The following is a 15,462-nucleotide window of genomic DNA, read 5'->3' as shown; positions in this document are numbered from 1 at the left end:
TCCCATCACTTCATAGCAAATAGATGGGGAAACACTAGAAACAGTGACAGGCTTTATTTTGGGGGGCTCCAAAATGACTACAGATGGTGACTGCAGCCATGAAATTAAAAGATGCTTGCTCCGTGGAAGAAAAGTTATGACCAACCTAGACAGCTTATTAAAAAGCAGAGACATTACTCTGCCAACAAAGCTATGGTTTTTCCAGTAGTCATGTGTGGATGTGAGAGCTGGACTATAAAGAAAGCTGAGCACCTAAGAACTGAATCCTTTGAACTGTGATGGTGGAGAAGACTCTTAAGAGTCCCTTGGACACAAGGATATCCAACCAATCCATCCCAAAGGAAATCAGTCCTGAATATTCATTCATTGGAAGAACTGATGCTGAAGCTGAAACTCCAATACTTTGGCCAACTGATGCAAAGAACTGACTCATTTGACTCTGATGCTGGGAAAGATTGAAGGCAGGAGGAGAAATGGACTGGAATGGGTGAATTTAACTCAGATGACCATTATATCTACTACTGTGGGCAAGAATCCCTTAGAAGAAATGTAGTAGCCACCATAGTCAACAAAAGAGTCCAAAATGCAGTACTTGAAAGCAATCTCAAAAACGACAGAATGATCTCTGTTCGTGTTTCCAAGGCAAGTCATTCAATATCACAGTAATCCAAGTCTATGCCACAACCAGTAATGCTGAAGAAGCTGAAGTTGAATGGCTCAATAAAGACCTACAAGACCTTCTAGAACTAACACCCAAAAAAGATGTCCTTTTTCATTATAGGGGACTGGAATGCAAAAGTAGGAAGTCAAAGTCAGTCACTTTGCCTGAAGTAACAGGCAAATTTGGCCTTGTGCTAACAGAGTTTTGCCAAAAGAATGCACTGGTCATAGCAAATACCCTCTTCCAACAACACAAGAGAAGACTCTACACATGGACATCACCAGATGGTCAATACCAAAATCAGATTGATTATATTCTTTGCAGCCAAAGATGGAGAAGCTCTATACAGTCAGCAAAAACAAGACCCAGAGCTGACTGTGGCTCAGATCATGAACTCCTTATTGACAAATTCAGACCTAAATTGAAGAAAATACGAGAAACCACTAGACCATTCAGGTATGACCTAAACCACATCCCTTACGATAATACAGTGCAAGTGAGAAATAGATTGAAGGGATTAGATCTGATAGAGTGCCTGAAGAACTATGGACGGAGGTTCGTGACATTGTACAGGAGGCAGGGATCAAGACCATTCTCAAGAAAAAGAAATGCAAAAAGGCAAAATGGTTGTCTGAGGAGGCCTTACAAAAGAGCTTTGAAAAGAAGAGATGTGAAAGGCAAACGAGAAAAGGAAAGATACATGAGGAGTGGAATACAACTGACTCTTGAACAACAGAGCTTTGCATTTTGTGGGTACACTTGTATATGGATTTTTTCCAATAAATACATACTTCAGAATTATAGGTGAATCTGAGGATGTGAACCACAGCTATGGAAGGCCAACTGTAAAGTTATATGCAGGTTTTCAACTGTGTAGGGGTTTGAAGCCCTAACCCCTTGTTGCTCAAGGGTCAATTGTAACTAAAATAAAAAATGAAGGAGGGGATAATATTACCAATTTCACAAAAATAAAAAGGACTATAAGAATACTATGAACAGCTATGTGTCTACAAATTTGATAGCCTAGATAAAATGGATAAATTCCTAGAAACATGCACACTACCACTAATGAATCAAGAAGAAATGCACAGATTTGTAATGAGATTTCATCAGTAATCAATAAAACATCCCAACAACAATGACAACAGTAAAAGCTTGGAAAAGAAGAGTTTCACTGGCGAATTCTACCAAACATTTAAAAGAGAACACCAATCCTCCTCAAATTCTTCCAAAAAATGAGAAGGAAACACTTCCAAATTGCATATAGGTCTCCATTAATCTGATACCAAAGCCAAGGATACCACAAGAAAACTACAGATCAGTATCCCTCATGAATACTGAGGCAAATATCCTCAACAAAATACTAGCAACCAAAATTGAATGGTACACTAAAAGAATTATCACTATTATTCAACGTAATATTCTAGGAATGGAAAGATAGTTCAACATACAAATTCAATCAGGGTAATACACCTCATTAACAGAATGAATTAACACAGGATCCCTTCAACTGATGAAGAAAATGCATTCAAAAAACTTCAACATTCTTTGATGTTAAAAACATTCAAAAAATTAGGAATAAAAGAGGACCCCATGCCCGAAGGGCGGCGGCCAAGAGGAGTTACCCCACGTCCGAGGTCAGGGGCAGCGGCCGAGAGTGCCAGACTGCGACGACGCAGGAACGGCCGAGAGGAGCTACCCCACGTCCGAGGTTGGGGGAGCAGCCGAGAGGAGATACCCAGCATCCAAGGTCAGGGGCAGCGACGAAAGGAGTTACCCCGCGTCAGAGGCCAGGGGCGGCGGGCGGGAGGAGCTACCCCATGCCCCCACGCCCGAGGCCAGGGTCAGCGGCCGGGAGGAGCAACCCCATGCCAGAGGCCAGGGGCGGTGTCCGGGAGGACCAACCCCACGCCCTGGCTGTGCGGGCACAGGAGGGCCTAGAGGAGCTATCCCACGTTGAAGGTCAGGAAGGACGGCAGTGAGGAGATACCCCTCGTCCAAGGTAAGGAGCATTGGCTGAGCTTTGCTGGAGCAGCCGTGAAGAGATATACCCCACGCCCAAGGAAAGAGAAACCCAAGTAAGATGGTAGGTGTTGCAAGAGGGCATCAGAGGGCAGAAACAGTGAAACCATACTCACAGAAACTAGTCAATCTAATCACACTAGGACCACAGCCTTCTCTAACTCAATGAAACTAAGCCATGCCCATGGGGCAACCAAAGATGGGCGGGTCATGGTGGAGAGATCTAACAAAATGTGGTCCACTGGAGAAGGGAATGGCAAACACTTCAGTATTCTTGCCTTGAGAACCCCATGAACAGTATGAAAAGGCAAAATGATAGGATACTGAAAGAGGAACTCCCCAGGTCAGTAGGGGCCCAATAGGTTACTGGAGAACAGTGGAGAAATAACTCCAGAAAGAATGAAGGGATGGAGCCAAAGCAAAAACAATACCCAGCTGTGGATGTGACTGGTGATAGAAGCAAGGTCTGATGCTGTAAAGAGCAATATTGCATAGGAACCTGGAATGTCAGGTCCATGAACCAAGGCAAATTGGAAGTGGTCAAACAAGAGATGGCAAGAGTGAATGTCGACATTCTAGGAATCAGCGAACTGAAATGGACTGGAATGGGTGAATTTAACTCAGATGACCATTATATCTACTACTGCGGGCAGGAATCCCTCAGAAGAAATGGAGTAGCCATCATGGTCAACAAAAGAGTCTGAAACGCAGTACTTGAATGCAAACTCAAAAACGACAGAATGATCTCTGTTCGTTTCCAAGGCAAACCATTCAATATCACAGTAATCCAAGTCTATGCCCCAACCAGTAACGCTGAAAAAGCTGAAGTTGAACGGTTCTATGAAGACCTACAAGACCTTTTAGAACTAACACCTAAAAAAGATGTCCTTTTCATTATAGGGGGCTGGAATGCAAAAGTAGGAAGTCAAGAAACACCTGGAGTAACAGGCAAATTTGGCCTTGGAGTACAGAATGAAGCAGGGCAAAGACTAATAGAGTTTTGCCAAGAAAATGCACTGGTCATAACAAACACCCTCTTCCAACAACACAAGAGAAGACTCTACACATGGACATCACCAGATGGTCAACACCAAAATCAGACTGATTATATTCTTTGCAGCCAAAGATGGAGAAGCTCTATACAGTCAACAAAAACAAGACCAGGAGCTGACTGTGGCTCAGATCATGAACTCCTTATTGCCAAATTCAGACTTAAATTGAAGAAAGTAGGGAAAACCACTAGACCATTCAGGTATGACCTAAATCAAATCCCTTATGATTATACAATGGAAGTGAGAAATAGATTTAAGGGCCTAGATCTGATAGATAGAGTGCCTGATGAGCTATGGAATGAGGTTCGTGACATTGTACAAGACACAGGGATCAAGACCATCCCCATGGAAAAGAAATGAAAAAAGGAAAATGGCTGCCTGGGGAGGCCTTACAAATAGCTGTGAAAAGAAGAGAAGTGAAAAGCAAAGGAGAAAAGGAACAATATAAGCATCTGAATGCAGAGTTCCAAAGAATATCAAGAAGAGATAAGAAAGCCTTCCTCAGCGATCAATGCAAAGAAATAGAGGAAAACAACAGAATGGGAAAGACTAGAGATCTCTTCAAGAAAATCAGAGATACCAAAGGTACATTTCATGCAAAGATGGGCTCGATAAAGGACAGAAGGGTATGGACCTAAGAGAAGATATTAAGAAGAGATGGCAAGAATACACAGAAGAACTGTACAAAAAAGATCTTCACGACCCAGATGATCACGATGCTGTGATCACTAACCTAGAGCCAGATATCCTGGAATGTGAAGTCAAGTGGGCCTTAGAAAGCATCACTATGAACAAAGCTAGTGGAGCTGACAGAATTCCAGTTGAGCTATTTCAATCCTGGAAGATGATGCTATGAAAGTGCTGCACTCAATATGCCAGCAAATTTGGAAAACTCAGCAGTGGCCACAGGACTGGAAAAGGTCAGTTTTCATTCCAATCCCAAAGAAAGGCAATGCCAAAGAATGCTCAAACTACCACACAATTGCACTCATCTCACACGCTAGTAAGGTAATGCTTAAAATTCTCCAAGCCAGGCTTCAGCAATATGTGAACCGTGAACTTCCTGATGTTCAAGCTCGTTTTAGAAAAGGCAGAGGAACCAGAGATCAAATAGCCAACATCCGCTGGATCATGGAAAAAGCAAGAGAGTTCCAGAAAAACATCTATTTCTGCTTTATTGACTATGCCAAAGCCTTTGACTGTGTGGATCACAATAAACTGTGGAAAATTCTGAAAGAGATGGGAATACCAGACCTGATCTGCCTCTTGAGAAATCTGTATGCAGGTCAGGAAGCAACAGTTAGAACTGGACATGTAACAACAGACTGGTTCCAAATAGGAAATGGAGTACGTCAAGGCTGTATATTGTCACCCTGCTTATTTAACTTATATGCAGAGTACATCATGAGAAACGCTGGACTGGAAGAAACACAAGCTGGAATCAAGACTGCTGGGAGAAATATCAATAACCTCACATATGCAGATGACACCACCCTTACGGCAGAAAGTGAAGAGGAACTAAAAAGCCTCTTGATGAAGGTGAAAGTGAGAGTGAAAAAGTTGGCTTAAAGCTCAACATTCAGAAAAATGAAGATCATGGCATCTGGTCCCACCACTTCATGGGAAATAGATGGGGAAACAGTGGAAACAGTGTCAGACTTTATTTTTCTGGGCTCCAAAATCATTGCAGATGGTGACTGCAGCCATGAAATTAAAAGACGCTTACTCCTTGGAAGGAAAGTTATGACCAACCTAGATAGCATATTCAAAAGCAGAGACATTATTTTGCCAACAAAGGTTCGTCTAGTCAAGGCTATGGTTTTTCCTGTGGTCATGTATGGATGTGAGAGTTGGACTGTGCAGAAGGCTGAGCGCCAAAGAATTGATGCTTTTGAACTGTCATGTTGGAGAAGACCATTGAGAGTCGCTTGGACTGCAAGGAGATCCAACCAGTCCATTCTGAAAGAGATCAGCCCTGGGATCTCTTTGGAAGGAATGATGCTAAAGCTGAAACTCCAGTACTTTGGCCACCTCATGCGAAGAGTTGACTCATTGGAAAAGACCCTGATACTGGGAGGGATTGGGGGCAAGAGGAGAAGGGGACGACAGAGGATGAAATGGCTGGATGGCATCACTGACTCGATGGACGTGAGTCTGAGTGAACTCCGGGAGTTGGCGATGGACAGGGAGGCCTGGCGTGCTGCGATTCATGGGGTCGCAAAGAGTCGGACACGACTGAGCGACTGATCTGATCTGATCTGATATCAAGATATCAAAGCCAAATATGAAAAGCTCACAATGAACTTCATATGTAATGGTACAAGATATGTCTTTTTCTCTAACATCAGAACAAGATAAAGATGTCCACTTCTGCCACTTTTACCCAACATAATGTCGTACAGCAATTAGGCAAGAAGAATAAATAAAAGGCATCCACATTGGAAAGGAAGAAGGAAAATTCTGTTCATAGACAACATGATCTTATATGAAGAAAAATATTCCACAAAAAACTGCTAGAATAAATAATTCAGCATGTTGCTGGATACACACGGAGAAGGCAATGACACCCCACTCCAGTACTCTTGCCTGGAAAATCCCATGGACGGAGGAGCCTGGTAGGCTGCAGTCCATGGGGTCGCTGAGGGTCGGACACGACTGAGCGACTTCACTTTCACTTTTCACTTTCATGCATTGGAGAAGGAAATGGCAACCCACTCCAGTGTTCTTGCCTAGAGAATCCCAGGGACAGGGGAGCCTCTTGGGCTGCTGTCTATGGGGTCGCACAGAGTCGGACACAACTGAAGTGACTTAGCAGCAACAGCACTGGATACACAATCAAAATACAAAAATCAGTTGTTACTATACACTTAACAATCCAAGATAGAAACTATGAAAACAATTACAGTTACAATTGTTTTAGTTAGTTGCTAAGTCTTGCCCAACTCTTTTGCAACCCCATGGACTGCAGCCTGCTAGGTTCTCTGTCCATGGGATTTCCCAGGCAAGAATACTGGAGTGGTTTGCCATTTCCTTCCCCAGGGGAACCTCCACACCCAGGGGTCGAACCGACATCTTATTACAGGCAGAATTTTTACCACTGAGCCACCAAGGAAGCCATTTACAACAGTATCAAAAATACATAGGAAAAAACAATGGGGAGAGAGAAGAGAAGAATGATTTATATCCCAAAACCTATAAGACACTGTTGAAATAAAGAAAACACATATACAAATGGAAAAACATTCCATTTTCACAATATTGTTAAGATATCAATATTACCCAAAGCAACCTACAGATCCAATGTAATCCACATTAAATCCCAATTCTTTTCAGAAACAGAGAGATTCATTTTTAAATTCATATGACATCTCAAAGGACCCACAGTCAAAACAACCTTCAAAGGAACGATGGCAATCTCACATTTCCTAATTTTGAAAGTGATACAAATGATGTAACTGACAAGGGGTTATTGTCCAAAATATGCAAACAGTTCACATCAAAAAACAAACAATCTAATCAAAAAATGAGTGGAAGACCTGAATAAATATTTTTCCAAAGACAACATACAGAAGGCTAAATAGGCATGTGAAAAGATTCTCAGTATTGATAATTATACAGAAATGGAAATCAAAACCACAATGAGGTATCACTTCACACCTGTCGGAATACCTATCATCACAAAGTCTACAATAACTGATGTTAGAGAGCATACAGAGAAATGGCAACCCTTGTTGGTGGGAATGTAAATTGGTACAGCCACAGTGGAAAGCAGTAAGGAGGTCCCTTTAGAAAGTAAAAATAAAACTAGAATATGGTCCAGCAATTCCACCGCTGGGTACACATCCAGAAAAAAAGAAAACTAATTGAAAAAGACAGAGGCAGCCCAGTGTTTAGAGCAGCACTACTTACAACAGCCAAGACACGGAAACAACTCAACTGTCCAGCAATAGATGACTGAGTTAAAAAGATGTCTCACATACATACACGCACACACAAAATAAAATAGTACTGAGTCATAAAAATGAAATATAGCCATATACAGCAATGAAGATGAACCTAGAGAATATCATGTTTAGTGAAAAAAGTCAGAGAAGGCAAATATTATATGATGTCAACTATACATGGAATATAAATAAGTGTATATACAAAACAGAAAGACTCACAGAAATAGAAAATAAACTTGTCGTTACAAAAGGAGAGAGGGAAAGAAGGAAGAACAAACTAGGGATATGTGATGAAGATATACAAACTGCTGCCAGACTGGATGAAGCACAAGATGGAATCAAGATTCCATTCCATTCCATTTCTGGGAGAAATGTCAATAACGTCAGATATGCAGATAACACACCTTTATGACAGAAAGCAAAGAGGAACTAAAGAGCCTCTTGATGAAGGTGAAAGAAGAGAGTGAAAAAGCTGGCTTAAAACTCAACATTCAAAAAATGAAGATCATGGCATCAGGCCCCATCACTTCATGGCAAATATATGGAGAAACAATGGAAACAGTGACAGACTTTCTTAGGCTCCAAAATCACTGCAGATGGTGACTGCAGCCATGAAATTAAGAGGCTTGCTCTGTGGAAGAAAAGCTATGACCACCATAGACAGCATATTAAAAAGCAGAGACATTACTTTGCCAACAGAGGTCTGTCTAGTCAAAGCTATAGTTTTTCCAGTAGTCATGTATGGATGTGAGAGTTGCACTATAAAGAAAGCTGAGTGCTGAAGAACTGATGCTTTTGAACTGTGGTGTTGGAGGAGACTCTTGAGAGTCCCTTGGACTGCAAGGAGATCCAATCAGTCCATCCTAAAGGAAATCAGTCCTGAATATTCATTGGAAGGACTGATGCTGAAGCTCCAATACTTTGGCCACCTGATGCAAAGAACTGACTGATGCTGGGAAAGATTGAAGGCAGGAGGAGAAGGTGACGACAGAGGATGAGATGGTTGGATGGCATCACCAACTCAACAGGCATGAGTTTGGGTAAACTCCAGAAGCTGATGATGGACAGGGAGGCCTGGCGTGCTGCAGTCCATGGGGTTGCAAAGAGTGTGACACAACTGAGCAGCTGAACTGAACCTAAGACTATACATAAAGAGAAACATTTTAACAGATTAACATTTTAAAAACAGAATATGCAATTTGTTTTTTGTTTTTTAAAGAAGTCTGAGCTTCTAATGTTACACAAAGATGTCAGGCATAACGAATTTTTTTAATTTGCCCAAGTATTGTCATTTTGGAGCAAACAAACAAAATGAGTGAGAAGAAAGAAAACTATAATATAAAAAGGTACACTCTATGTTACAAATGATAATTCTATTACACAAGGCATCCTTACTACTACTTCTGCCCCTGAATTTCTAATATTTTTGCCCTAAAAGTGCCCTTAAAATGCACCTATTTGGACATCACAATCCCCTGTGTCATTTGGTTAAAAAACATTGGTGGGGAGTGTCTTACTTTCAATAAATGAATTATAGTATCTGGGAAGTAGTTCCAAAAAAAATCTGTATTTCTAACAATCACATATGACTGATTCTGATGCAGCCTAGCTCTTGAATGAAATATTAAACACGAGATGGTTTAGCAAAGTTGGGAGGCGAATCACAGATGTGTCTACGAAGTACTACCAACTCCCTAAATGGATGATACACAGGAAGGGTGGAAAGGTGGAAATAACACTGTTTAAAATATATACTTTATCAACATCAGAATCTGCCAACAGTTTGAGAAAAAACTCAATTTCTCTTTCTCCTTCCACAAAATAGACGCTTCCAGGACTCAGTCTACCTAGGGCACAGCACAGCACAGTGGCCCTGTTCTACTGTGTTATAATTAGCTTTGTAAACTTCATATATAACAATGTTTCTAAGGAAAAGAGAATTCTAATTTTCAAAGGAACATCTCTGAAACAAATTTTCCATTAGTAGATATGAAACCATCAATTTAACTTCTGTATACTAATTATACTATTCATATGCCAATAGTGATATTAACTGGATTACTATATGGAAGCCTAGCAAAAGCACACGTTTACTAACAGGTCCTTCTGACACTAGACCATAAAATATTAAGTCCATGATCTTAACATTTTTCCTATGTAGCACCTAGTTTCTATTATTGAGATTTTCAAAGAATGTTTTGGTCCTCTAAGTTTATCAAGAATTATTATTGCTTTTTAAATCCTCCAAGAAGATTTTAAATTCTACCTATTACTCAAAAACCACAAAATATAAAATTATAAAGCTTCTGGAATAAAACACAGGAGAAAATCTTTGTGACTTTGGGTTAGGGAAAGATTTCACAGATATAACACCAAAAGCATGACTCAGAATTCTGATAAACTAGACTTGATTAAAATTTTAAACTTTTGTTTTGCAAAAAACAGCCTCGGAAACAACTCCGAGAAAGTATTTTTCAAATCACCTATCTTAACAAAGGACTTGCATCCATAATACTTAAAGAATTTTCAAGGGTTTGGAAATTCCTTAAAATGTCTAAACAGAGTTACCATATCACTCAGAAATTCCACCTCTATACACAAGAGAACTTAAAGTATATGTCCATGAAAAACCTGTACATGAATGTTCACAGCAGCATTAGTCATAAAAGGAAAGGTAATAATAATTTAAATGTCCATCAACTGATGAAAAGATAAACAAAATGAGTTACACCCATATAATGGAATGTTATTAACAGCCACAAAAAGGAATGAAATACTGATATATGCTACAATATAAATGAACCTTGAAAATATAGTACTAAGTGAAAGAAGTCAGAAACAAGAGGCCATGTATATTATGATTCCATTTACATGAAACGTCCAGAATTGGCAATCAATAGAAGACAAAAAGTGTATTAGTGATTGTCAGAGGAATCACTGGCAATGATTAGTGGGGATAAATTTGTAGTGATTGTTAACAGGTATGAGATTTATTTTTGGAGTGTTGAAAATGTTCTGGAATTAGATGTAGCGACAGTTGCACAATTTTGATGCATGCCACACACGAATGCCTCTCAAATTCATTTCATTTAGTAAGTGAAAGGAATGAACTAAGAAATCAGGTCCACAAAGAAACATACCACATAATTCCATTTATATGGCACTGTAGAAAAGGGAAAACTGTAGGGATGGAAAATGACCAATGGTTGCCAGGAGGAAGGGTAGGAGTTGGGTGGGAGACTACAAAGGGGCGGCAGAGGAAGTTTTGAGATGTGGAAACAGTGGCTGACTTTATTTTGGGGGGCTCCCAAATCACTGCAGATGGTGACTGCAGCCATGAAATTAAAAGACGCTTACTCCTTGGAAGGAAAGTTATGACCAACCTAGACAGCATATTAAAAAGCAGAGACATTACTTTGCCAACAAAGGTCTGTCTACTCAAGGCTATGGTTTTTCCAGTAGTCATGTATGGATGTGAGAGTTGGACTGTGAAGAAAGCTGAGCGCCAAAGAATTGATGCTTTTGAACTGTGGTGTTGGAGAAGACTCTTGAGAGTCTCTTAGACTGCAAGGAGATCCAACCAGTCCATCCTAAAGGAGACCAGTCCTGGGTGTTCATTGGAAAGACTGTTGAAGCTGAAACTCCAGTACTTTGGCCACCTGATGCGAAGAGCTGACTCATTGGAAAAGACCCTGATGCTGGAAAAGATTGAGAGCAGGAGAAGGGGACAAGAGAGGATGAGATGGTTGGATGGCATCACCAACTCAATGGACATGAGTTTGGGTAAACCCCGGGAGTTGGTGATGGACAGGGAGGCCTGGTGAGCTGCGGTCCACGGGGTTACAAAGAGTCAGACACGACTGAGCGACTGAACTGATGTTTTTTTCTGTATCAAGATCGTGATGCTGGATACGTGCTTCCTTGTATTGTCAAATTGATAGAATTGTGCATCACAAGAGTGAATTTAGTGTATGAGTATTTCATATGAACAAATCCACTGATAAATCAAACTCTACACCAACCTCCACTTTGAAGTAGAAGCAATTTTCCACTACAGGTTAAAAGCAAAGCACACCACAAAATGTTCTTAAGGCTTCCTACTGAGGTGGGTGGAGACAAGTTTTATCATTATTATTTTACAAATGAAAAACAGCACAGATTAAACTATCTGTAAATTTCTGGTACTAGTCAGAGATGCTGAGCTAGCATTTATGTTCTTCATTCCTGCAGTCCCACTCTCTACCAAGGTGGATATCAACAGCAGTTAACAAGAGGTTTTCTTTATCAAACTAAATTACCTATTTACACTATTAAATAAAGGAGAAATATCACGATAAATAAGTATTTTAGAAGAAAGCTGTCAAGTGTGTGCATATTCAAAAAGACTAAAATTTAAATATATATATATATTACTCACACAAGGAGATTAACCCTAGCTTTGGCCTGGGAAAGACATTTCATAAGAAAAAGAATCTAATTTCTAATGGGTGTTTAAAATAGATAAGGGTGTAATACAAAAACAGGTGGAAGCACAGCACTAAAAATGAAACTCCAAATAAGGAAACACACCAGAATAAATGGATACAAAGTAAAGCATCAGTCCTTCACCATCCAACTTCACATCTCACTTAGCGTAAGGACAGAGCACCTAGCTTCTTTAAAAATTCAGTAACTCTGCGACCCACAAAGCCCCAAACCCTTAACAAGCTTGACATATTGCTGGTCAGGTTGTAAATTGACAACCAATCTTTCGAGCGATCCTGCACAGGAGTTTTCGCTGTTATCAACCGAACCCAGGCGAGCCTCCCGGACTCGAGGCGGTGAGGCCGGAAGGGGGAGCCGAGCAGCCAGCAAGGTTTGGCCGTACCCGGAGGCTGGGCGCGGGAGAAGGACGGCATCTCCGGTCACAGCTCCTTGCTTTCACGTGCGGGGCGGCGTGCGGCCCTCCGTGGGCTGCCCGGGCCTCCATCACAACCCAAGGGGCGAAAATGACAGGGACCAGACCAAGCCCAGGTGTGTCTAGAGGCCGCCCCTCGCCCAACACAGCTGAAACCGGACCTCGAGGGGCTGAAAAGGGCGGTTCGGTGGAATTTGAACTCCAGACCCTTGGAGTCCACTGTGGGTCCCTTCGGCGGAAAGCGGGGGGCGGCCTTTTCATCCAGCATCAGAGACCCTAATCCCCTCCGGCCAAAACGCTAACTCGCCGGTGGAGGCCCAGCAACTGCCTCCCGGCTCTACGTAACATGACCCCAAACGAGTCGGCGGCAGGTGGCAGAGTGGGGCCAGAGGCCCCAGTAAGGCAGGGCCGGCTGTCAACGGAAGCACGGGAGGCGAGATGGAGAGACTGCGGCGGTCTCGTTACCTGCCCAGATGCCCAGACTGAGCTGGGACGTGTCCAGGTTCACCACATAGTCCCCCAAGAACCGGTTCAACACGTCCACGACCACCGACTCGAACACCATCTTCCTCAGCCGCGGTGGACGCGGCGCTCCTTCTTCCTGAGCCTGCCCTCCCGAGCCCCTCTCACGAGACCGCTCGGTTCACCGGCTCCTGGGCGGCTCCGACCGTGGTGCCACCAGCGCCGAACGCGTAGCCCCACCACGAGCCCTATGAGGGGCGGAGGCGGTAGCTCGCGCTACGCATGTGCGGCTCGCGATCCAGGGTTGGGTGGAACGCGAGGCCCGAGAGAGAGCTAAGGCGGCTGCGCGGCCGCCTCTCCAGCTCTTGCCCTAGTCGGGCGGAGTGCGGCTCCTTTTTCTCCTCGGCCCCGCCTCCTCCCCCATCGCCAGGCAACCGGACTGGTACCTGAAGTTGCCAGACATTTCTGACCCCGCCCCCACCGGCAGTCTGGCCTCCCCACTGGCGGCTAGGGCGGGGAGGGGGCGGGGCGTCAGGGGGCGCGGCGGTTACTCCCGGCCGGGAACGCCCCGCCCCTAACTGAGGGGACACGCCCCCACGTGGGCCGGGAGGTCCTAAATCTGAGTAAAGCGGCGGCTGATTAATAAAAGTGCCTTCCACATTAGTTAGGCTGGAGACTCTCAGGTGGAGTCCCAGGGAGCTTCGCACTTATTATTACAAGTTGGGAGGTACAGGCGGAACCCGGGCGGTGCTGGGCTTCCTAGGTCAGTCCAGCCTGAGTGTCTGGATGCGGGTAACTGCCCTGTTCAGTCTTACGAGCGCTTGGAGAGGTTACGCAGTTGGTGACAACTTCCGTAGCTGCAAATCGAGAGAGGAAAGTAAAGTAAATTCTGGGTTGTAATTCCATGCTCCCTTCCCTGCATCTGAGATCGCACTCTTTCTTGGTCTGGTTATTTAGACAGAGCCGACTTTCATCCCTTAGTCAACCAGTTTTGACTGACAGTGCGGAGCGCCCTCCTACGAACATCTGAAGACCGAAGACTCACAACCCCTGAGCCTTCACAGAATGACCTTAAATAAATACATAAAAAATAGAGCTCTTTCAGAACCACTCCCACAGCCGTATTTGGTTTTATACAGAAAGAGGGCCAAAGGCCTGAGGTTGTGAAGGCCAAAGACGCTGGATGTGAAGTTTGGAGAACTATAATTAACAACCCTCTAAGGATTTAAGATGTAGGAGTGTAGTTTAAATTTCTTTCTGCATAGCAAATGATGACTTTCCTGTTAATTCTTGCATCATTTTGTGCATAGTCACCCCAATTTTTTAAGGTTTGAAGGTTTACCTTTCCAAGTAAAATGTCTGGAAAATACAGTGTAAAATCTTATTTTACATTAGTTGATGTATTGCTTTCCTATAATTTCATATTTAAAGGGACCTTAATTAAGTCACAATTCAAGCTTTTGGGCTTTAAGATAATAAAGCTGCAATGTTAGGGATTTGTCCAAGGTGACAGGACTCATTTTCTGCAGAAACAGATGGAACTTGTTACTTCTGGATGACTCCACTCCATCGTCTCACCTGCTCCTCTTGCATTTGGCTAATGACATTGGAAATCTACCTCAGAATACCTGAACAGAGAAATTAATGGAAGCTAAAATGCCTCCTGCTGCTGCTGCTAAGTCGCTTCAGTCCTCTCTGACTCTGTGCGACCCCAGAGACGGCAACCCACCAGGCTCCCCTGTCCCTGGGATTCTCCAAGCAAGAACACTGGAGTGGATTGCCACTGCCTTCTCCAAAATGCCTAGCAAAGGGGAAAACTTCCTGTCATCAGGGATTTTGCTACTGTACTATGATAAACCACATATACAGTAGCTACAAAATTCCACTGTTATATCTAGCACAAGTTTAAAGTACAAGAAATTCCAGAACTCAGTCAAAAAATATGCTTTAGTAGCTTGCAAACACCTCACACTAAGTTTTATACAGTCCATGAAAATCCTGTAGAATTGGGTGCGGGGAGTCCTTTTATTTGCTAAAGAGACCAATGAAAAAAATTCTGAGAAACTGTTGGAAATAAAAAACAAGATGCATGTTGTAACAATTCTTGTCTACTGTTAGGTGCTACGTCATGAACATGTTTCCTAAGTATTAAAAGGTACAATTTTCATGTTGCTTAATCCATCTTAGAAATTTTGTAAGCAAAAATAATGTCATCATATAAAAGATAGGTGTTTATTTATTAAACCATTAAATCAAATCTCTGTTAAACCTTGAAAAATAAGCCCAGGGATTACCAAAAAGATGCTGAAGTTTCAAATTTGAAAATGTACCAGTGTAAGGTGTTTTTCCCTCCATATCCTAATTCATTGTTTGATCAAATAAAAAAGAAAAGGTTTTTTAGTGACCCCAAACTGCAATATCATC

At 42.4% G+C, this 15,462-nt stretch overlaps 1 protein-coding gene across 2 annotated transcripts in view; it reads right to left on the bottom strand.

Annotated features, from left to right (window-relative positions):
- VPS13A (vacuolar protein sorting 13 homolog A) overlaps positions 1–13,384 on the bottom strand; it is a 276,506-nt gene extending 263,122 nt beyond the window's left edge. Inside the window, exon 1 of one of the 2 annotated variants that reach the window (XR_011567943.1) lies at positions 13,042–13,384. Coding sequence is in view for 1 of the 2 variants with exons in the window: in XM_070794243.1 (XP_070650344.1) it covers positions 13,042–13,141 (100 nt within the window). In the remaining variant the exon portion in view is untranslated. The remainder of the gene's footprint in view (positions 1–13,041) is intronic. The other variant, XM_070794243.1, reaches the window with a different exon arrangement.
- Positions 13,385–15,462: the final 2,078 nt, after the last annotated feature.

Source organism: Bos indicus, chromosome 8 (assembly GCF_029378745.1).
Source record: "Bos indicus isolate NIAB-ARS_2022 breed Sahiwal x Tharparkar chromosome 8, NIAB-ARS_B.indTharparkar_mat_pri_1.0, whole genome shotgun sequence".
Taxonomy (NCBI): domain Eukaryota; kingdom Metazoa; phylum Chordata; class Mammalia; order Artiodactyla; family Bovidae; genus Bos; species Bos indicus.
The sequence above is the reverse complement of the archived record's forward strand: the minus strand, read 5'-3'. Positions and strand labels throughout refer to the sequence as shown.